This window comes from Argopecten irradians, chromosome 10 (assembly GCF_041381155.1).
Source record: "Argopecten irradians isolate NY chromosome 10, Ai_NY, whole genome shotgun sequence".
Classification (NCBI taxonomy): Eukaryota; Metazoa; Mollusca; class Bivalvia; order Pectinida; family Pectinidae; genus Argopecten; species Argopecten irradians.
In genome coordinates this window covers 6,494,241-6,517,799 of record NC_091143.1, presented here as the reverse complement: position 1 = coordinate 6,517,799, position 23,559 = coordinate 6,494,241, and the positions used below count along the sequence as shown (strand labels likewise).

The 23,559-nt window shown below is 35.1% G+C and overlaps 1 protein-coding gene across 2 annotated transcripts in view; it reads left to right on the top strand.

Annotated features, from left to right (window-relative positions):
• The window catches only part of LOC138332995 (activated RNA polymerase II transcriptional coactivator p15-like), a 32,798-nt gene extending 24,339 nt beyond the window's left edge, over positions 1-8,459 (top strand). For both annotated transcript variants that reach the window (XM_069281085.1, XM_069281086.1), the window contains one exon: positions 5,945-8,459. In XM_069281085.1, the coding sequence (XP_069137186.1) occupies positions 5,945-6,024 (80 nt within the window). In that variant the 3' untranslated portion in view covers positions 6,025-8,459. The remainder of the gene's footprint in view (positions 1-5,944) is intronic.
• The last annotated feature ends 15,100 nt before the right edge of the window (positions 8,460-23,559 follow it).

Here is a 23,559-nt window from a genome sequence, read left to right as displayed (position 1 = left end):
GTAGTTATAGATAAGGACGGAACTGATAAAACTTGGCGACAAACAGACATAAACTGTATTTTTGAGGAATTAAAATATATTTCATTCCTTCTTTGTCTATAGTAATATTTAAATGAGAAACACAATGCATTATGGGAAATTATATGGCTGACGGTACCACTTCATACAAAAGAAATATAGTTTAAGAAAAGATTAAGGCAATTAAGAAATATTCATTATTTTTCTATTCTTAAATATGTTACTCAAAGTGTCATGACATCATAATTACCTGTGTTGGATAATCTATATTCCCTGGACAGTGTCACAAGTCAGGTGCCCTAGTTTCATCTAGATGCTGTTTATAGGCCTATATGTGTGTGTAAATGTGTTACATATACCATGTACTGTTAAAGGGAAAAACAATGGTTGATATCAATTAAAGTGAACAGTCGGGCAAGGATATAGCTAAAGATGGCTAAAGTCGGTAAAAATGGTGTGAATGTATCCAGTATAATTTCTTATGAAATAGAAAAATAAAATCTCTCGTCAAAATCTAGCTGTCTGCGTACGAAGAAATTAATTGAAAGTATGGGAATTCTAAAACATCCTCCCGGCTCACTATGTCCGTGGTTACATTTCCACGCAGCCTCACTTTCAATGCTTTCAACTTTTCTTTACTTTAATGGTCAGAACTGGGAAACTAAGCAGAACTTGACCGTTGTTATTCGCCGGCCATGCCGGCGAATCTATTTGTAATAAGTTTGAAAACGAACCATGGGGATGGGGATAAGTCTGTTTGTTGAATGGTATTAAACGGATTTATTGTTAAACAAAAGTTACAACAAAAATACTTTTCGTGTTTTCAATCGTAATTGCAGGATTATTATAAACATATTTAAAAAAAATTGGGGCGATTTGTTGTCTAAATATTCAAATATGTCCCTTCCTTAAATTAAGGAATGTACAATAAGTGCTCCCCGGCTAGCTTACAATTTACAAAGGCTGCTATTATGTCCACCGCTGCAAATATAGGTCTCACTGTGTGAGTCATACCAAAATTGCTGTGTGTCGTTCTAAAAATAGATCCTACCTGAGCATGGCAGCGAAGCGTGTGTGCGGTGGAACCAAATAGCTACATGTAGCTATATGTCGGCTAAAGGCAAGTCAGCAGATATTCGGAATGCGTTGGGATTAATATTTGCTTTGCATATATAAACCTGAAGCTGTTCCGAGGTTTCCCGTGGTTTTGTCAACTCAGACAAAGAAAACGGTTGTTAGTATTTTACGGAATCGTAATTGAAAAAGATACAGAACGTTTGTATAATATTGTGAAAATAATTAATTCTAACGACGTGATAAATATAAATTTAAATAATAGTTACAGTATTTATAAATTTGGATCATGATTTGTATAAAAATGTTATTTTTATGTTTATAAATTAGTTCAGTGCGTTCCGTACAAACGAGTATTTTATATACAACCTTTTCCTGACTGACAGACCATGAGACGTCGACCGAACTACGTAGAAATCTACTCTCAAGCTGATCAACACTTCAAAATGTTGAATATTGGTCACCAGCAATTAAACTAGTAATCATTACGTATAACCGAAAAACAGTAAAGTTTATATATACATGTATATCTCATTGACCTATCCATTGCAAAATTCCTGCCAAAAATAAGTGCCAAAATTTGCATATGTTTTAATTAAGGTACCTGAGGGATCAATTGTTAAATAAAAAAAAATTAGGACAATTTTTCCAAAATGTTAATTTTAATTGTTTTGTTATGTATACGAAGTAACGTTTTTTCCTTTGTAGGTCTATTTGGACTGAATTTTTTTAAAGTGCGTAATGTTTTACTTTATTGTCCTCTGTGTATTTTGCCTTTGTACAATTTTGTATTGTGACCAGATGGTTCGTATATACAGTAAAACCCCTTTATATCGCCACCTTCTGTTTTCCTAGATTTTGGCGATATATCGAGTTTGGCGGTATATCGGATTTGTCGTTGAAATCTTAATTAGGCCTAAATATAGGTAGTCCCCTGTGCCGTACTGAAACAGACTTTCTAGTCAGTCTGTGTAGTGTACGGCCACTTCGTATTTTGTAATATGAACAGTTCCAAAATTAAAGTAATTTCGATAGTAGTCTTTCAATAAATATGTCAGCTTTATGTGTGTAAAATACGAAAACCGAACACGTTTGTGCTACCACGTATCGTGCCGTAGTTGCCTGCTAGTTGGGATTTTCTCGGTTACATGATATTTTTATTACGGGAAATCCCGCCCGGAAACAAAGAATACAAGTTCTGAACAAGCGCAGTGCGGTCGTGACCTCACTTCCGCGCACATGTCTGCATAAACGGCACTCAGACGACGATTTGATCTTACTAATAAACGGCACCTTTGTTATTGTTTTACAGGTAGGTATATATCGCAAGTTGTGGTGAATAAAACTCACTTCTGTACATGTGTTTTACGTACTATCGTTACGTTAGTTATTTATTGACAAAAAGGAACCCACAAGTCTATTTAGAACTCTATATCACCGTTCGTTTATAGACCATAAAATGCAACTAGCAATTTCAAGAGCGATAGAAATATAACGTACGTGCAGAGGAATCCGTGTACCCATATTGTTAATTGATTTCACTGTGTACACACGGTCATACACGCGGCCATAGTGTGTGTAGCTGATTACCTGTCAGTCGGCAGTTGAGCACCATACGAAAACATGTGTCCCTATCAACAGAATTTGGCGATATTAACGAGGTCATTAATAGTGTTATTTTAATCATTTGTTCCGCAAATGTGATGGCGGATGGCGGTAGACGGGTTTGGCGATATAACGGGTGTATTTGTATGGAGGGAAATCCGTTCTGAATAAATTCATGGCGATAAGCGAGTTTGGCGGTAAAACGGGTGGCAATATAACGGGGTTTTACTGTATAGATGAGTACATCAACATGAAATATATATATATATGCTACTACTGGCAATGGCATAATTACATTCCATATACTTTTACAATAAATATTGTTGATAATTAGAAATAATGCCTCCACAGAAAAATTCAAATTCCAAGTAATAGTCATGTTTTCAGCATTAACTATACTTAACCAGATCCATGGCCATTAACTGATTCCATTTTAAATGTTACTGTTCTTAGATGTATATATTTTTTTACTTGTTAAACATCAACAAACTTTGCAAAGTTCAACATGTTTTCTTTCATCTATTTGTCATTCTGTACCATTTAACATGTGATCACATATTTGATTTCATTCTATGTGATCACATGTTTCATTTCATTGTATGTGATCACATATTTGATTTCATTCTATAAAAAAAAGGAAAACAACATTGTATCAACCAGTCTCCACATATACAACAAGTATTTACCTGAAATCAATGTAATCATAAAGCAGAAGTATCCATCACATAGAAGATTAGTCAAGTAACATGCCTTGACGAGTACAATAAAGATCTATCGTAAAACATGTAGTATTTCTGTTTCAGTTAGCAGGTTAGCATAACAAAAGAATAGTTTGCCGGCGAATATTGATGCGTAGCATCAAGGTTTTCTTGTATTAATATGTGAGAACTTTTGGAAGGCCAATGAACGCATTTAGACTAGTTTTCTTTTCCCGACTATTCACTTTAATGTATTTTGTTATCAAGGCCCTGGGAAAGGCTCGACTGTAGCTGCCAATGTCAATTTGTTGACCCGTAGTACACATTCCATTGTGCCGATACCCAGCCAATACAACTTGTGCATTGTTATCTTAATTGTGAAATTTATATTGTGTTGAAGAAAATGAGATAAAAGATAAGTAATTAATTTCAACGTATTGAAGCAAATTCAGTTTACCTCTTATCACCAGGACAGCCAAACATCTTTGATTTTTTTTGGTCACCTATAATGAATTAAGCCCTCCTCCAGCAGGTATCTTTTAAAAGTCTAGTCAACTTAACACTTTGATTATACATAGTTGTACATGTGTGATATTGATAAGCAATCATACAGGAAAAAATTTCCCCAATTATTTTTTATTATATAACAATATTCTAATAAATTTGAATAAAAAGCTTTGTAAAATTTTGAATTTTATTAAATTTTCTAATATTAAAGTTAAGTTGATGCCATTTGAATTGGTCCCAACAATATTCTTACTAAGAAGATGCTGCTTCTGCATATGCTCACACTAAAATCCTTCTCAGAGAAAAAAACTGTTCTGCACAAATCAATATTTTTATAAAACTGTTGATCTATATATAACTTAACATTTGATGAATGACATCTGTCTTGAAAGAATTTTATGATTGTTTTAATACCAACATTGATAACAATTAAATACCAGTGGTCATTTGAATTGTCCTAATTAATTATTAGTTTAAACAGTGCATATAAGTGATAATCAAGAATATTAGTCAAAACCAATCAGTGAACATTAATTAACTGAACCATCGTGCTGCGAGGTCATTGGCCTCTTGTTTTTAAATGTTTTAAATATATATATATAAAAAAATTTAGGTCATCTGACCGAAGGTCAGGATGACCTATTGTCATCGTGTTTCGTCCGTCGTCGTGTGCCGTCCGCCATACTGCGTCGTGCGTAAAACTATTTATGCAAAAGCCTACTCCTGCTAAACCCTTGAGTGAATTACATCCATATTTGGTGTGAAACATCCTTGGGGAAGGACAATCATATTTTATATAAATGAGATAGGTCCGACCCCTAGGGGCAGAGGGACGAGGCCCCAAAAGGGCAAATTTTCTTAATTTAAGCTTTTAAATCCTACTCCTCCTTCATCCTTGGATGGATTTCATCCATATTTGGTGTGAAACATCATAGGGGAAGGACAATCATAATTTGTATAAATGAGCCTGGTCCGACCCCTAGGGGCTGAGGGGTGGGGCCCAAAAAGGGCAAATTTTCTTAATTTTAGCTTTAAAATCCTACTCCTCCTTTATCCTTGGATGGATTTCATCCTTATTTGGTGTGAAACATCATTTGGGAAGGACAATCATATTTTATATAAATGAGTCTGCTCTGACCCCTAGGGGCTGAGGGGTGGGGCCCCAAGAGGGCAAATTTTCTTAATTTTAGCTGGCCCACTTCCTGTTTTAAGGTTTCAGTCTCCGATCTCAATGAAAATTGGTCTATAGGGGTTTTAATTGATGCCGAACAACATGAAAACATTTTCGTAAAGATTTTGGTATTCCAAGATGGCCACTGGCCCACTTCCTGTTTTCAGGTTTCAGTCTCCGATCTCAATGAAAATTGGTCTATAGGGGTTTTAATTGATTCAGAAGCAGGAACTTTAGGTGAGGACAATCATATTTTATAAAGGACCGAGCTAAGACCCATGGGGATAGTACGGTGGAGGTCCAAAATGGGAGCTTTGCTGAAATTTGGCTTTAAAATCTGACTCCTCCTCATATTAATCCTTGAATGGGTTACAACCATATATGGATGAAGGGCTACCAAGTTTGTTCAACAAATGACATTTACCTATTTCAGAAACTTACATATTCAACTAAGGAGTTCCTTGTATTGTTTATATTAATCGTTAACCAATACTTTATACTGTGACTTTGTTGTTTTGTGCCATGAGTCAGATGACCGTTAAGGCCCATGGGCCTCTTGTTTTACAATATGTCATAAATGTTTATAATACACTGAATTATGATCTATTCATGAACAGTGAATGACAACTCATATTTTAAATCATCAAACTAACTAAATCCTCCTTAACCTGAGCTACTCTATTAAGGGACCACTCTCTATTAAGAGACTACTCTCTATTAAGAGACCACTCTCTATCAATTAAGAGATCACTTTTCAATTTCCCTTGAGTGGTCGCTTAAGATAGATTTGACTGTAATTTCAATAGTAAAGAAAATAACTGTTGCTAATTTGAGAGAACCTCTAATCTGTCACTTTGGTTTCTGTATGAAGGTATATCTCTGAATATGGAGCAGTGGAACAACCTTAAGGAACAGATTGACGAGATAGACAAGGCCGTGAAAAGTGTGTGAGGGCTGAAAAACTGCAAAGTGTGTGAGAGCAGAAAAACTGCAAAGCGTGTGAAAGCAGAAAAACTGAAAAGTGTGTGAGCAGGAAAAAGCTGTGAAAAGTTTATGAGCAGCAGGTGCAGTCATTTGAAAAACAGAGGAACACATCGTTGCTATCGAATGTTACATCTGAAGAGGAAACAAAGTTTTTTGAATGGAACTGTTGACTGACAATGTGTCATAAAAAGCCTTTGAAAATTGTCAGCCATAATCTAATTATAGTAGTATCATTCTTCACTTGTGCATACTGAGAACACACTAAGTTTTCACAGATGATAATATTTTTCTTTTCCCTTGCCAAAAGATAATGTTGAATAGAATCATGCACATTGCTCTATCTTTCAGAAATTAAAATAACAAGTAGTCATTGAACAGGGAAATGAATTTAGCATGTAAATGGTACACACACAGATGGAATATCAAAGTGTATAGGTTCTGTTTTCATTGATTGATCATTTAGATGATGTGAAATACTTCAGTCATGTAACGGTGAAACATTAACCATAATTGTGTTCATATCCGTAATTGCCATTGCTTTTTAGCCCATCATTAAATGGTGAATGTTATTCAAATCACCTTTCAACCATGGTCTGTGGTCCGTCCGTCCGTCCGTCTGTCCGTCTGTCCATCAGTCCTTCCATCTGCTAACAATTCTTGTTACTGCTATTTCTCAAATTTCATATGAAGGTTCCCCTTGGATTTTGATAGTTATGTTTGTTACAGCTTTTTCTCTCAGATAGTGCTGAAGGGATCATTCTCAAATTTCATATGTAGGTTTCCCTAGGACCCTAGTTGTGCATATTGCATTTAGAGATCGATCGGGTCAACATGATGTCTGATAGATAGCCATCTTGGTTTTTGATAGTTTGAAAAGATGAGAAAAATTCCCTCTTTCTATTGTCAGACATAGATCATTCTTTGGTGGGCGCCAAGATCCCTCTGGGATCTCTGGCATATCATGGCTTGTGTTTACTTTACAAAGTGAGGCTGATTAGAATTGCGGATGAGTTAGGAACAAAAGATCTGGTATTTGTTAACTACTTTTTAGCTCGCCTATTCGAAGAATAGAGGGAGCTAATTTTGTCACCCCGGCATCGGCATCGGCGTCCCATTTCACGTTAAAGTTTTTGAGCAAGTTTCTATTTTGTCAATTGTTTAAGCTTAAGTCATTGTAAATGTTTATGATTTTATTGTCCTAATGTGTATGGATGCTGAACGTGATAATACAACCAATTTGGGGCCCTTTAGTTTTTTTTGAGTATGTTAATTTGTCTTATTTCCATGTTTAAATAGTAAATACTTGAACATCAACTTCTTCTGAATAGGCGAGCTTTGCTGTTCTCCAACAGCTCTTGTTGTATACATGTACATTATCTCCCTTTGATTTAGAACTATATGTCAATATTCTAAGTGAAAAATTCCATAATTTCAATGTATAATTCAGAAATTGTAGTGGCCATTAAGTATTTCTCATTACAGATGAAATGTCTCTCTTGAACTACAATTTGCTATTAGAAGTTTTATGGGGGAAAAAAGATTTTGAAATGGAGAGGCATTAAAGACTCTGCTGATTTTATAAAAATGTTATTTACTGATTTTGTAAACTATTATTATTAAGTGTACATGATCAGTTGTGCATTCAAGTTATATAAGGAGTAATAAATACTGTATTTAGCGTAATTAGCACCCCTTCCCTTTCTCCCCTCATCCCATGGATCATACCACGTTCTAAAACCTTCTAATGCATACAACAGAAAAGTGTCCCAAATTAAATACATGAAATTCATTTTATGGCATGTATGTACCCAGGTAAACATCTTTCGCAAGTCCTTCACATATGTGAATTGTGACATAATAATTTTAATATGTCACAAAAGAAAGAAGGCAAGCCAGTGCTTCACTGGGACAGATTAATGTGTTACGAGTTAATACTAACGTTTTTGTCGTCCACAGATATATATATTTTGGTTCCCCAATAAGTGCCCCCTGTGTGTAAAGTTTTGATTGCCCTGCAGGGGATAATTACATCAAATACAGTATGTTACAAATATGTGATCGTTTTGATTGAAACAGTATTTTTCAACTTATTTCTTCTGTTGACCTGAACTGAAATTGTTATATTAATCTCTACCAGAGTTTTTCCCCTTTGATTTATAAATGTAACTTGCTTACTGTCAGTAAAAGTACTATATGTTCAATAATATCTGTTAGAAGATACGTAAGTACCCATTCTTTATTCCAATTGCTGAAAAGTGCTATCATTTGTTCTTTATTGTTATTCAGTAATCATGCATCTTAATTTTGTTGCATATACATATATATTTTTTTTTTATCAATTGCATTGTCCTTCATTTTTCTTTTGAAGCTATTTTTCATTAAAAGTTGACAGACTGCTACAATTGTGTTGTGCCTTTTTCACATTAGATGGAGACATGTAGGTGTCCATTCATTGCTATTGTCATATCGTGGCATGGATGATCACACAAATGTAGTAACGTTAGAAGTCTTAGCCTTGCAGTCTTTTGGCTTATATAAGGGGGCGGGGGAAAAGCAATTAAATTAGTACAAAACATTACATCCTTCTGGCTGTCTTACTGGCTTTTATCAGGAATCGCCTTCATGATCTTGGATAGAAATATTCCTCCTCCTGGGCCAGGTCGGCTCCCTTTCGCCTGTTGATACTTTGTACAATTTTATATATTGATTCAAAGCTGAAGAATCATTAAAGTCACACATGAAAACATTTTTCAGATACACATCAGGGATGCCCATCCATTGAGGGATACCTGGCATTAGTTTTACTGTCAGTAATTTCCTAATTAATTAAATAATTGATCAGTAATTACCTAACTGATTGAATAATTGATCAACTCCATTAGATTAACTACTGGGGGAGACCTGAAAAGAGAGTTGTAAATAAAAGGTTTTGAGATGATGTTTACTCCGAGATCCGAGGACGTGTGTTCCTACTGAGTAGTCTGACCTGGTTAATTAAAGCTAAACCACACTATAATAGCATGGCAATTACACACATGTTTACATTTTGATGCCGATAAAATATATGTCGTGTATTCTTACCATGACTGGGGCTATAAGGGAAGGTTTTTATTATTAGTAAATGACATCAGGGTAGCCATGATAACTATTTTTCAGGTTGTCAAGGAGACACAAATACTCGGGTTCATAAGGTTGTCAAGGAAACACAAATACTCGGGTTCATAAGGTTGTCAAGGAGATACAAATAGTCAGGTTCATAAGATTGTCATGGATACACAAATAGTCAGATCATAAGGCTGTCATGGAGACACAAATAGTCAGATTCATAAGGTTGTCATAGAGACACAAATAGTTAGGTTCATAAGGTTGTCATAGAGACACAAATAGTTAGGTTCACAAGGTTGTCATAGAGACACAAATAGTTAGGTTCATAAGGTTGTCATAGAGACACAAATAGTTAGGTTCATAAGGTTGTCATAGAGACACAAATAGTCAGGTTCATAAGATTGTCATGGATACACAAATAGTCAGATCATAAGGCTGTCATGGAGACACAAATAGTCAGATTCATAAGGTTGTCATAGAGACACAAATAGTTAGGTTCATAAGGTTGTCATAGAGACACAAATAGTTAGGTTCACAAGGTTGTCATAGAGACACAAATAGTTAGGTTCATAAGGTTGTCATAGAGACACAAATAGTTAGGTTCATAAGGTTGTCATAGAGACACAAATAGTTAGGTTCACAAGGTTGTCATAGAGACACAAATAGTTAGGTTCATAAGGTTGTCATAGAGACACAAATAGTTAGGTTCATAAGGTTGTCGTAGAGACACAAATAGTTAGGTTCACAAGGTTGTCATAGAGACACAAATAGTTAGGTTCATAAGGTTGTCATAGAGACACAAATAGTTAGGTTCATAAGGTTGTCATAGAGACACAAATAGTTAGGTTCATAAGGTTGTCATGGAGACACAAATAGTAAGGTTCATAAGGTTGTCATGGAGATACAACTAGTCAGGTTCATAAGGTTGTCATGGAGACACAAATAGTCAGATCATAAGGCTGTCATGGAGACACAAATAGTCAGATTCATAAGGTTGTCATAGAGACACAAATAGTTAGGTTCATAAGGTTGTCATAGAGACACAAATAGTTAGGTTCACAAGGTTGTCATAGAGACACAAATAGTTAGGTTCATAAGGTTGTCATAGAGACACAAATAGTTAGGTTCATAAGATTGTCATAGAGACACAAATAGTTAGGTTCACAAGGTTGTCATAGAGACACAAATAGTTAGGTTCATAAGGTTGTCATAGAGACACAAATAGTTAGGTTCACAAGGTTGTCATAGAGACACAAATAGTTCGGTTCATAAGGTTGCCATAGAGACACAAATAGTTAGGTTCATAAGGTTGTCATAGAGACACAAATAGTTAGGTTCATAAGGTTGTCATAGAGACACAAATAGTTAGGTTCATAAGGTTGTCATAGAGACACAAATAGGTAGGTTCATAAGGTTGTCATAGAGACACAAATTGTTAGGTTCATAAGATTGTCATGGATACACAAATAGTTAGGTTCATAAGGTTGTCATAGAGACACAAATAGTTAGGTTCATAAGGTTGTCATAGAGACACAAATAGTTAGGTTCATAAGGTTGTCATAGAGACACAAATAGTTAGGTTCATAAGGTTTTCTCCCATACTTGATAGGGTTATCCCGCGGTTGTTAGGGAAAAGATTAATAGAATCTTACATGGGTCTGTGAAGTGGACAGGGACATCTCAACCGGAGTGAAAGATTTTAGCCGGTTGACGTCCAAAATCTTTCACGAGGGTTTAGATATCCCTGTCTGCTACACAGTCCCATGTTTGATTCTTTTTAGAAGGGGAACGCCGTTATGCGTCAAAATTGATGACGTCATCTACAATGTGCGTCGCAGTTACGCCGCATATATTGATGACGTCAAGTTATTGTCTAGCGTATGTGAGCTGTCTTAAACCCCCTGTGTAAAATAGAGATATCTTTTCCCTAGCAACCACTGGATATAGTATGGGAGGAAACTCTTTCTTTTACCTGGGTAGAGAAAAGACAGCTCACACGCGCAAGACAATGACGTGAAGTCATCAATACATGCGGTGTCTATTGACGGCGACGTCATTAAGTTTTACGCACTGCGACGTTCCTATGATGACGAAATTTTGGAAATGATTCTAAAAACTGCATTTTTACAATGTTTCGTGAAAGTATGGGAGAAAAAGAATCTTACATGGGTCTGTCAAGTGGACAGGGATATCTCATCCCTCGTGAAAGATATTGGCCGCCAACCCTTGGCAAGCCTCGGGTTGACCAGCCAAAATCTTGAGATAGAGACACAAATAGCAATTTTCAAATGAGGACAGTTTCCAAGAGACACCAAAAGTCAGATTCACATGAAGACGGTTGTCAATGAGATAAGAATAGTCAGGATCATTTCAGAACAGTTGCCAAGGAGACACAAATGAGAACGGTCGCCAAGGAGACACAAATGAGAACAGTCACCAAGGAGACACAAATGAGAACGGTCACCAAGGAGACACAAAAAGCCAGGGGTATATGACAACGGTTGTAAAGGTGAAACAGGGTCATAACAAGAGATGCTTGTCATCGAATCAAAACGGTAAGTTTCATTTTAGGATGGTTGTAAATTCCCGTTTGATGTGTAATATGTAGAAAAAAAACTGAATGGAATCCTACTCCTTACCAGACATGTTTTTACTAGAAAAAGGGCCACAGAGATTTCTAAATAAAACTGAATGGAATCCTACTCCTTTTCAGATATGTTTAACTAGAAAAAGGGCCACAGAGATTTCTAAATAAAACTGAATGGAATCCTACTCCTTACCAGAAATGTTTAACTAGAAAAAGGGCCGCAGAGATTTCTAAAAAAAACTGAATGGAATCCTACTCCTTATCAGATATGTTTAACTAGAAAAAGGGCCACAGACAGAGATTTCTAAATAAAACTGAGTGGAACCTTACTCCTTACCAGACATGTTTATCTAGAAAAAGGGCCACAGAGATTTCTTAAAAAAAACTGAATGGAATCCTACTCCTTACATGACCTGTTTAACTAGAAAAAGGGCCACAGAGATTTCTAAATAAAACTGAATGGAATCCTACTCCTTACCAGACATGTTTAACTAGAAAAAGAGCCACAGACAGAGATTTCTAAATAAAAGCTGAATGGAATCCTACTCCTTACCAGACATGTTTAACTAGAAAAAGGGCCACAGAGATTTCTAAATAAAAGCTGAATGGAATCCTACTCCTTACCAGACAAGTTTAACTAGAAAAAGGGCCACAGAGATTTCTAAATAAAACTGAGTGTAACCTTACTCCTTACCAGACATGTTTAACTAGAAAAAGGGCCAAAGAGATTTATAAATAAAACTGAATGGAATCCTACTCCTTACCAGACATGTTTAACTAGAAAAGGGGCCAAAGAGATTTATAAATAAAACTGAATGGAATCCTACTCCTTATCAGACAGGTTTAACTAGAAAAAAGGGCCACAGAGATTTCAAAATAAAACTGAATGGAATCCTACTCCTTACCAGGCATGTTTAACTAGAAAAAGGGCCAAAGAGATTTATAAATAAAACTGAGTGTAACCTTACTCCTTACCAGACATGTTTAACTAGAAAAAGGGCCAAAGAGATTTCTAAATAAAACTGAATGGAATCCTACTCCTTACCAGACCTGCTTAACTAGAAAAAAGGGCCACAGAGATTTCTAAATAAAACTGAATGGAACCCTACTCCTTACCAGGCATGTTTAACTAGAAAAAGGGCCAAAGAGATTTATAAATAAAACTGAATGGAATTATACTCCTTACCATGCATGTTAAACTAGAAAAAGGGCTACAGAAATTCATAAATAAAACTGATTGGAATCCTACTCCTTACCTGGCATGTTTAACTAGAAAAAGGGACAAAGAGATTTATAAATAAAACTGAATGGAATCCTACTCCTTACCAGGCATGTTTAACTAGAAAAAGGGCTACAGAGATTTATAAATAAAACTGATAGGAATCCTACTCCTTACCAGGCATGTTTAACTCGAAAAAGGGCCAAAGAGATTGATAAATAAAACTGAATGGAGTCCTACTCCTTACCAGGCATGTTTAACTAGAAAAAGGGCCACAGAGATTTCGAAATAAAACTGAATGGAATCCTACTCCTTACCAGACCTGTTTAACTAGAAAAAAGGGCCACAGAGATTTCTAAATAAAACTGATTGGAATCCTTGAGTGGAACCTTACTCCTTACCAGACATGTTTAACTAGAAAAAAGGGCCACAGAGATTTCTAAATAAAACTGAGTGGAACTTTACTCCTTACCAGACATGTTTAACTAGAAAAAGGGCCACAGAGATTTCTAAATAAAACTGAATGGAATCCTGCTCCTTACATGACATGTTTAACTAGAAAAAGGGCCACAGACAGAGATTTCTAAATAAAACTGAGTGGAACCTTACTCCTTACCAGGCATGTTAAACTAGAAAAAGGGCCACAGCGATTTCTAAATAGAACTGAGTGGAACCTTACTCCTTACCAGACATGTTTAACTAGTAAAAATGCCACAGACAGAGGTTTCGAAATAAAACTGAGTGGAACCTTACTCCTTACCAGACATGATTAACTAGAAAAAGGGCCACAGCGATTTGATTTCTAAATAAATCTGAGTAGAACCTTAATCTTTACCAGACTTGGTAAACTAGTTTTGGACATATACATGGTGCACGTTTGTTATTGTACAGACAACTGAACATTGTATCCAAGAAAAAAAATCTATGTTCAAGATTAAAATAATTGAAACAAAGACCGAGGCTACAATACATCTAACCATATAATTGAAACAAAATGGTAATGGTGTTCAAGCTACATGTAAGGATTACATATAGATGGCATTCATCCACTGACAGAAATATATGTAGAAATAATGCCATAATACGTTCAGTCTTCATGAGCAATCCTGTTGGCGATACAACTCAGAACAAGACAAGAAATAAAAATTAAATTACATGTACAAGTTAGCGCGTGTACAGGAGAAGGCCAGTTAGGAGCGGTAAAGTCTCAGCGAATCTGGGAAAAATGGTCCTGACTGATAAAGCAATGTAATATCATAATAAAGATTTAATACTATTACAACCGAAGAAAGTGGAAATATGGGAATGTTCATGGTAACTCTTTCATATTTTGAATGAAATTTATTTTGGAAATATTTTTTATTCCCTTGAATTCGAAAGTGTTAATTTGTTAAAAACTACAGTCTTCCAAGGGCTAAAAACTTCATCCATACACTATTGGAGGCAAGATTTTTTGATTCACCGAAAGGAACAAATTATAGAATATATTATCAGGATCTTATACTAGAAAGATATCTTATTGAACTCTTTCCTAAAATGGCTGTAGCTTATTGTACGTTTAGAGCAAGTAATGTTAAGCTTCCTGTTGAATATGGCAGATGGCAAAAAAATGAGTTAGGAGATGAATTCCATGATCTGTTTCAATGTGAAAATGAAGTTTTTGTACAAATAGAAGAAAACTATTGTGTACTTTGATAGAACAAACACTTTTAAATTTCAAACTCTATTCAATTATGTAACAGGAAACGAGCTCATTTTACGGATTGGATTTATTATTATAAAAACACAGTGTACTATTTTTCTATATTTTCTATTGTGTTTTTCTATATTCTGTAGTATTTGTCTATACATCATTATTTAGTGCTTTTCTATAGCGCATCTATCTGTTGACAGCTGGTAATTAGATGGGGGACACGCTGGACCCTTATTCCGTGAAGTAATTAATTGTCTACGGCCGTGGCACTAATCGTCTGCGGGGCTCCCTCAATTTTATTGCCCCCCTATTTGAGAGGTATTAATCGCCTCCCATCCCCATTATCTATAACAAATGGCTACATCGGTCTGGAAAATCTGCCAGTGTCCACATCTATATTACACACGGTCAACATTTACTTGTGGCTAATCGTTTTTCTAAGTGTTATGTTTTAGTGTTATTGTCAATTTTGGTAACCAGAGCCCACCGCTCCTGCAAAGGAGCGGGGTGCTCCAGCAGCGTTTCTGCGCTCCTGCGCTCCTGCAGGGCTCCTGCATGTTTGGTATAAAAGGGGCACGAAACTGAAGCTCGAGGAGTTCAGGTGTTAGCTGGTTTGAATGACAGAGTTCAGGTGTTAGCTGGTTTGAATGACGGAGTTCAGGTGTTAGCTGGGTTAAATAACGGAGTTCAAGTGTTAGCTGGTTTGGACTATTGTTCAAGTGCACGTTTCTATGCTAGAGAGAGCGGAGTGGTTATCCTGTGAACTGTAACTGTATCCTGTAAATGCTATTATTGCTGATTACACGTGGAACTTTATTACGGCGTTGAATTGTATTTTACTCGACGACCCACTCTATCTTAATCAAAACTCGGGTATTGTGGCGGGTCCCTGACGTTACCCTAGAAGGCATCTACCGAGGGCTGCGGGCTTGGAATATACGTATACACGTAACTCCCGCAGTTTTTCGCTACAACAGGTTATTTGTAACAATAGTTGATGTCCATCTTATCTATTATTTTGTATCTTATATGTAAACATATATGTGCATATAAAAAATAAAACTCAGCGACCTTCCTCTAGTACTTTCACCATTTTATGATGGCTCTTCAGGAATATGGCTGATGGCATATATACTGTAACTGTATATAGCTATATATATTATAGGAATGCATGCACAAAAGAAATTACTAATTATTGACTTAATTATAAAATTGATTTGTATAATTCTCTGCACTGTAAACTTCAGCTTATAAGAATAAAATATGTCATTGTGATTGTCAAGAATGCCATGATAATAAGAACAATGAAAAAAAACCCAACAAAAAACAAAAACAATAGACAAAAAACACACACACAAAAAATAAAAAAATAACGGCGTGCTGACTATGATTTTTGTAGTTGTGCTATTTATTTGTCGGTGTATAGATGATGGACATAATGGCATTGTTTGGTAAATCTACATATCAGACTGTTTAATGAACAACGTTACACGTACGCGCGTTTGTTTTCAGTCTCAGTTCATGGATACCGAAGATTTACATCCATAAAATGAAATGTTATGTAGTTCGTTAATTTGACAGCTTATGCTCCAGTATGAAAATTCTATTTCAGGCAATTATCATTAACGTTTGTGATTAGGTTATTCGAAGGTGATAAAATGTAATAAAATTTAATTTGAATATTTGAACTAGGACAAAAATTGGAACTAAAGGTCAAACCTAACTGACAATAAAGATCCACTGATAGACCTGCACATGTCTAGGATGGAATGTTACATTGATAGTGACTGTTAAACAAACCTTATAGTTACAGGACTACAGTTATGTATTCACATGGTGCATTCTCTTCGGAGACAAACCATTGATTGTGCCACACTATGCTGAGTGTAGCATATCGTAGTGCAATCAACTGTGTCTCCGAGGATGATGTGTATATTTGTAAGTAAAAATTAAATGTCAATTGTTACTAACTGGCGATCAATATCAAACTTTGCTGTCATGGAGAAAGCATATATAACTTCTAAAATAACCATTGTTACCTAAATATGAAGCACAATGCAATCAATTCATTTTTTATTTACTTTATTATATATCGATTAACTGACAATCATTTTTTACAAACATTCAAATATAGACCAAGTATTATAACAATATCTCTACCACTCACAACTTCTATATTAAGTTATTGAGCAGGCAGACGTAGTTTACTAGTAGGTATCGCAATTCTATGTTGTTTGTGCAGCAATCTTATACAAATATTTTGGTGTTTTTTAACCACCAAATGTTTGCTCTATACATATTTATTTTAATTGCATTTCTTTTGACTTGACTATTTACGCCACTAGGCAAGTGTCAAAAGCATTGTACCTGAAGTAAAAGCGGGGCTAACTCAATAAAACGGAATTTGTTATACATATTTCGTAGTTAGTATATGAACTGGTCAATATATACTGAAGACATTTCACGGAAAATTCGAAACTTTTGAAATAAAAACATTACATGGTTGTTAATGACCAGTATACGATAACATTCATCCTCGATTTCCAGGAGTTACGATCACTTACGATCTCTACCCTCATGGAACCTGTCGTCGCCTGCGGAAACTTTCTTTGAATATTTACAGAGAGCGAAGCTCAATGTCAAAGCCATATAATATACAGATATTGGATACTTTTGACGTACTTCAATGGATAAAAATACCTGCTCATCCGAAATAGCATACAAAGTCTTCAGTTTTCCTATGGCATGTTCCAGGAGGGTAGAGATCGTAATGATCGTAACCACAGGAAATCGAGGATAGATCGATAACACCTTCCGGAGAATTGTATGGTGGTAATCATCGATCATCTAAAGTAAACAAATATTGAGAGTCATCATATGTATGTATTAGTGGTACATTGTTTTCTGTATCCATTGCATGTCAATAAATCACCTTATGCAACATTTAATATGTTATTGGAAATGGGTAGTGCTATTTAGGTTTGTTTTGGCCATTACTGGCTAAAAGGATTGTATTTGTGCTCAGCACGAAAATAATTATGTAACCTAGCCACGATGGACTATTGAACCTGGATCTTATAAAAGTGTTTATTGTAAGTCTGCTTAATTAGGACTTCAATATGCGGGCTGACACACAACGTAATTTTACGAATAGGATGTTTACAAATCAATGTCAACGGAACCTATTGTTTATTCGTCACGATGTCTCGACCGTTACTTATGCTTTCCTTTTAACGAGTTCCTCAATAGAATGCACACTATAGCTAGATCATACAGAGAAGTTGGACACAGTAGTTTAGATTGATTCTACTATTGTTATATCTGCTGCCTGAATTACGTAATACCAGAATTTGTACAATATGTATTATAAACAATATCAAAAGCATAAAACATAATGTTTAAAGGCATGTACAAAAGAGACAAATTATATCAAACATGACATTGTTCCCCTCCCTCACACACTCACATGAGACATTTTCTGTGGACCCTATTCTGTATTTTCCAATGTTTCCATTTAGTCTGAATTAACCTCCAGATAGATATCTGTGAAGTGTTCTACACATACGTTGCACGACTTAAAAAAGTATTTGCAAAGGAAAATACATAAAGCCGCGTCTTGTGATTGTAGACATGAACGATAATTGTACTTCATAAGAAGCGAGTACCATTTGCCATTTTAGGACTTCATCTTTTATTTAGGAATTATCATTAGTTAGTATTATGGACAGTTGTGTAAACAAGTGATGGCCAGAGAAAGGGTTATCTACTTTTATTGACTTATCTGTAGAAAGGACATCATTATTTTAGCAACGTTAATGATTTGAAAAGAAAACGTGAAACGTGTGTTTGTTTTTGTGGATATTTCCACCATTGCCACCAAATCCAGCAATCAATCAATCAATCAATCAATCAATCAATCAATCAATCAATTCCTCTGTTAAGAGATTTAAAAATAGTAAATGAGAGAAAACGGTGAATTATTTAAATCTTGAAAATACGATTAACAAATCATCATTTCATTCAGCCCTTGTTTAAATAAATTGCTTTTAATAATTTAAATAACTCATTAAAGTTATTCCTTTTTTTATTTTGATATGAGAGCCATATGTGGGCAGCACTTCTCACATATGTAGCACTGTCTAGAAGAAACTGACAGTAGTCCTCAATACTGTCCGTAGTGATCTCTGGAATTAAGTTTCCCAGAAGAGTTCTTAGGAATTCCTCGTGAACAAGATTATCTAAATATATAAACAATTGAATTCCGTATTAGTCTAAAATTAATGTCATGTACGCATCACATATATCGGCTGTAGCACGACAAGCTGTCACATAATGTAGAATGGCATCTATGTATAGTGAATTGCAGATATTACATTTCTCTTCTTTCCAACAAGGAGAACACGTTACCATTTTGCAAATAAACTTGACAATCTTGAGGTCTTTCTGTGTTTTGGGTATTTTCCATAAAATGAACCGAGACTTACACGTATTGTGAATGTCACTGTATCACAGAAAGTCCATATGTTGTTGTAGTCTGTCTTTGAGATTAGGCACTTTCTTCGTCAATATGGTATGACGAACTATCTTTTTTCGACGTTACTTTTGAAGGGAACTGAACGTTCAGTATACACTCTAAAAGAAAATGTTGGAGGTTGTACAGAGAATGGCCCATATGTCTGGTATAAAGCTTTGTTGGTTGTTTGATGTGCTTAGCATGTGTTTTTGTTGTAACCGTCGGAGAAAAATGTTTTGATAGAGAGTTTCTGAATGTAGACGAATGAGGGTAGAAAGAAAATTGAGCTTCCTCTTATCTATTTCATAAGGTATTCTTGGAAGACCTAGCAAGGATTCACAAATGTCTGATCGTGTCAATTTTCGGAAACTTTGAGTTCTTTTCACAATTGAATGTTGTAAGACGTTGATACGTTGTAGATCTTTTCGGAATGATAGCTTTCTTGTACAGTTCTGCTGTTTTTAAAGGATTGGTAACTTCACAATCTTTGCCAAATTGGGTAATCAGATTAAAACAGTCGCGTCCTTTTGTACAACGATTCTCTATAACTAACGAACATTTGAGATCGGTGGAAATTATGACACCTACGTGATGGTACGAGTTCAATGTCTGGAAATGTTGTCCCATAATTGCGCATGCCCACTTATAGAACTACGTTTCCCGGTGTTACCGAAGAAAAGAATAGCACTTTTGTCAGTGTTATATTCGAACTTCAAGTCTTTGCATATTTAGTACAAATGTCTAATAGAGTTTGTAGAGCTGATGGACTGGTTGCAACCAATGCTGTATCGTCAAAGTCACAAAGCTTAGCTGTTCAAACCCCAGGAGGCGATCGTTGATAAATACGAGATAGAGGAAGCTGGAGACCACTCCTCCCTGTCTAATTCCGGATTTGACCGGCAGCCATCTTCATCTTGTACCATGTGTCATAACTGAGCTAAATATACCAGTATATGAATTAGTAATGAGAGTCAACAATTTACCTTGAACTCCAATCTTGGAGAGATTTAGGATAAGGCCGCGGTGCCATACAGTATGCCCTTTTCGTGTCCAAGAAGGAGTCGAAGACTTTAGTGTTATTTTCCAAGTTGTAATAAATAGTTTCTCTTGGGTTAAAGCAGCTGTGGAACAACTGAGGTTTCTTTGGAAGCTTTGTTGTTTACTCAAAGGGTTTGTGGTGCACGATATCCAGCCCTGTAATTTTAGATTTTCTTCCAACAGTTTGTATATTGCGGGAAATAAAGAAGCTGGGCGGTAGTTATCCGGATTATTCTTTGGTGGGTTTCCTCATTTATGAATTGGTATAACAATACAACATATTCAAGTTTTTGGAATGTAAATTTTATTCATTATCGCATTAAAAAGTTTTAGAATACTTATTAGGAGCTGTCGTCCTTCATACCAAACATGTTCATTAACGATATTATCAACACCAGCGGCTTTATTTAATTTTAGTTCTTTTATTGCGTGGATCAGTTCTTCAATTAAGAACTCAAGAATTTTGAATATCGGTTAAAAATCCATTAAAGTGAAATCATTAGCTAATATTTGGTCTCCACCGCTGTGTTCACTATAAATCTGTTCAAAGAAGTTTGCAAAAGCTTCTGACATATATCTTTATCGAATTTCGATTACATAAACCGGATGTTTCTTTTTGTGGATATTCCCACCATTGCCACCACGTCCAGCAATCTTTTGTACTTAGCTCGCTACTCTCATGTCAAAGGCGTGACTAAGACAAGGTGGGGGACTATTAATAGAATGTCATTGATTTCATTGTGTAATCGACATAATACATATTGTTCAAATGAAAACATTGGTGATTATCGCAATTATGGAACCAACCAATAATTAACATTGATCACATTGTGGACGTGACAATTCCTGATGGTGTTACAACTTTGAACTGTTGTAAGAACACTACAAACGTAGGACAGTTGGTGCGGATTATTGAGGATACTGAAGGCTATGGCAAAACTCTTATTCTGCTTGAGACGTTCTCATCTCAATGGGTGTCAAACTATTTATATAAGTATAATCAATAGCTAGTAGTTATTTCAATATAACGGCACGCTCCAGGATAGATCTAATTATCTATTTCAACAATCCAAACTCATTTGTCTAATTGATTATGACGTCATTTGGTTAGACTCTGGTATTTTAACGTTGAGTCAGCCTTCCAGCACTAAGATGGACATTTTCGTTATGATTTATAGGCATCATAATTTCTATAAAAAGATAGATATCAAAACTGGAACAAAAGCAAATCCCAATATATACCAATCAACAGTTATGAAGAAGTAAATTGCTGACGGACGGAATACGGATGCCGCGGTAGGGTTAATAGGATGAGCTTGGTCCATCGAACCCAGCTGGGCTAAAAAAGAAAAGTAATGTTTTCCCTGTGTATTTCGATAACGCCAAGTAAAAAGGTCTTATACTTAATCAGAGTCTGAATTTGTTGTATACTCCCCCAAACAAGAAATGAGGTTCTATCATCCTATGCCAATGCACGTTTTGTTAATTACAGAATGAAATACAAATATAAATCGGTGTCCATAAAACGCTATAATAGTGAGGCTGAACAAATAATTCTTCTATACATCAATAAATGAAATGTAGCAGAAACATTATATTACAGAAACATCATAGTTTCATGGAAGCACATAACACATGAATAAACTCATATTTTTTGTCCGAAAGTTTTGATCCATGATACTATTCCATATAATGTTATTTACACACTGCCACTGATATAGAATTATAGCAGTGTTAGTAAGCGGAGAATGTCGTTTGTTTGGGCTGTTTATCATCTTAACTACCCCTATGGGAGAAGTTTAACTATCGGTGTGTTTACAATACTGATATAACGGCAGAACTCATATGAATATAGCACGATCACATTATGGTAAATTATTATTTTCTTCTCAACATAAAGAGTAGTATGGTTTACTTATCTATGGTATAAGTGAGTTTCCCGAAATGTAAGTACGTAGTCTATATTTGTACATGGTATATTGCAATTGATTAAGAAATGTACATTAGTATTATATTTTCTTATCGTCGTGTATTTGTCATTTGAATAATTTGATGCAGCTCAAAGTTAGGATTATTATCTATTCTAACAAATGTTTTTCATGGTAACTATTGCCATTTATTTTCTTTGATACATTTCAAATGTTGGATTAAGGACATTTATGTATTGATTTGCAAAACTATTTAATGTTTGAAGAAAGATACCATCTATCAATTGACGCATGTTGAAGTTTTCGTATGGGTTTTGTGATTTTGAACCTCTGTTTATTACAATTTCAAATATTGGTTTGAATTAATGTAGTTATTGTGTGGTTACAAAAGCTATCTACATATGTATGATACCTACCGATGGTTTGCTTTCTCGAAGGTTATATTTCATCATAAAATCCATTTTTATGCACCACTGCTTTATTGATAGTTGAATAAAAGTTCAATATGAAAAGCGACGAATAGAATATGAATCGATTTAGATCTGAATATATTTGAATTAAATACGCTCAATACGCTTTGACTCAAACATATCGTGTCATTACCATGTCGACAAATATTAAGTTTTATAAAGCATTATAAAGGGAGAACACAGCCATTATCTAAAGGTTATGTAATCAATGATAAATGTTTCCTCGTGAATTATGTAAATAACACAGCATGAAGATAATTAATAAACTAAACAGGATGTTAACTTCAACATTCTCACGAACTCTATTTCTCCATTCTGATAACCAACGTCACTCGGAATTGTTCTCCTTTATGAAGAATTGGAAATAAGAAAAAATATGAAAGGTTTATTGATACATCATGATTGATCTTATAAATCAATTTACTTTTCACTGAAAATTAAAAAATATAGAGAAACATATCTTCGATCTAATGACTGACTAAGTCTGTTTTAATGTTAGTAATAGAATAAAAAAGCAAAACGATGGTCCGAGGTATATACTATTGGCTATTGCCATCAAACGTTTTATGCTAAATAGATAAAATCTAATATGTTATTGCATTTTGTTTTCCAATAAAGCAGAATGTAAAAAGTGAATCCAGCGATCTGTAGTGTGATATTTTCCGCTGGAAAGGAAGATGGTGAGATGAAGCGATCCAGCGATTGCATGAGGCTTATGTTCTGAACATTAGATCCGATATGTTTTTGAAACTGAAATTAAAAGAAGGAGTGGATCTCGTTCCTCAGTTTTTTTTATCTTTATGAAAAAAACTAAGGATGCATTAAAACACACCAAATATGGAAAGATTTAGATATCCACGCACCAGGATCCTTAACCATAAAAAATCATTATAAATATGTTTTATTTCAGATCATTAAGTCTGGAAAGTTAAAAGACAATGACAATAAA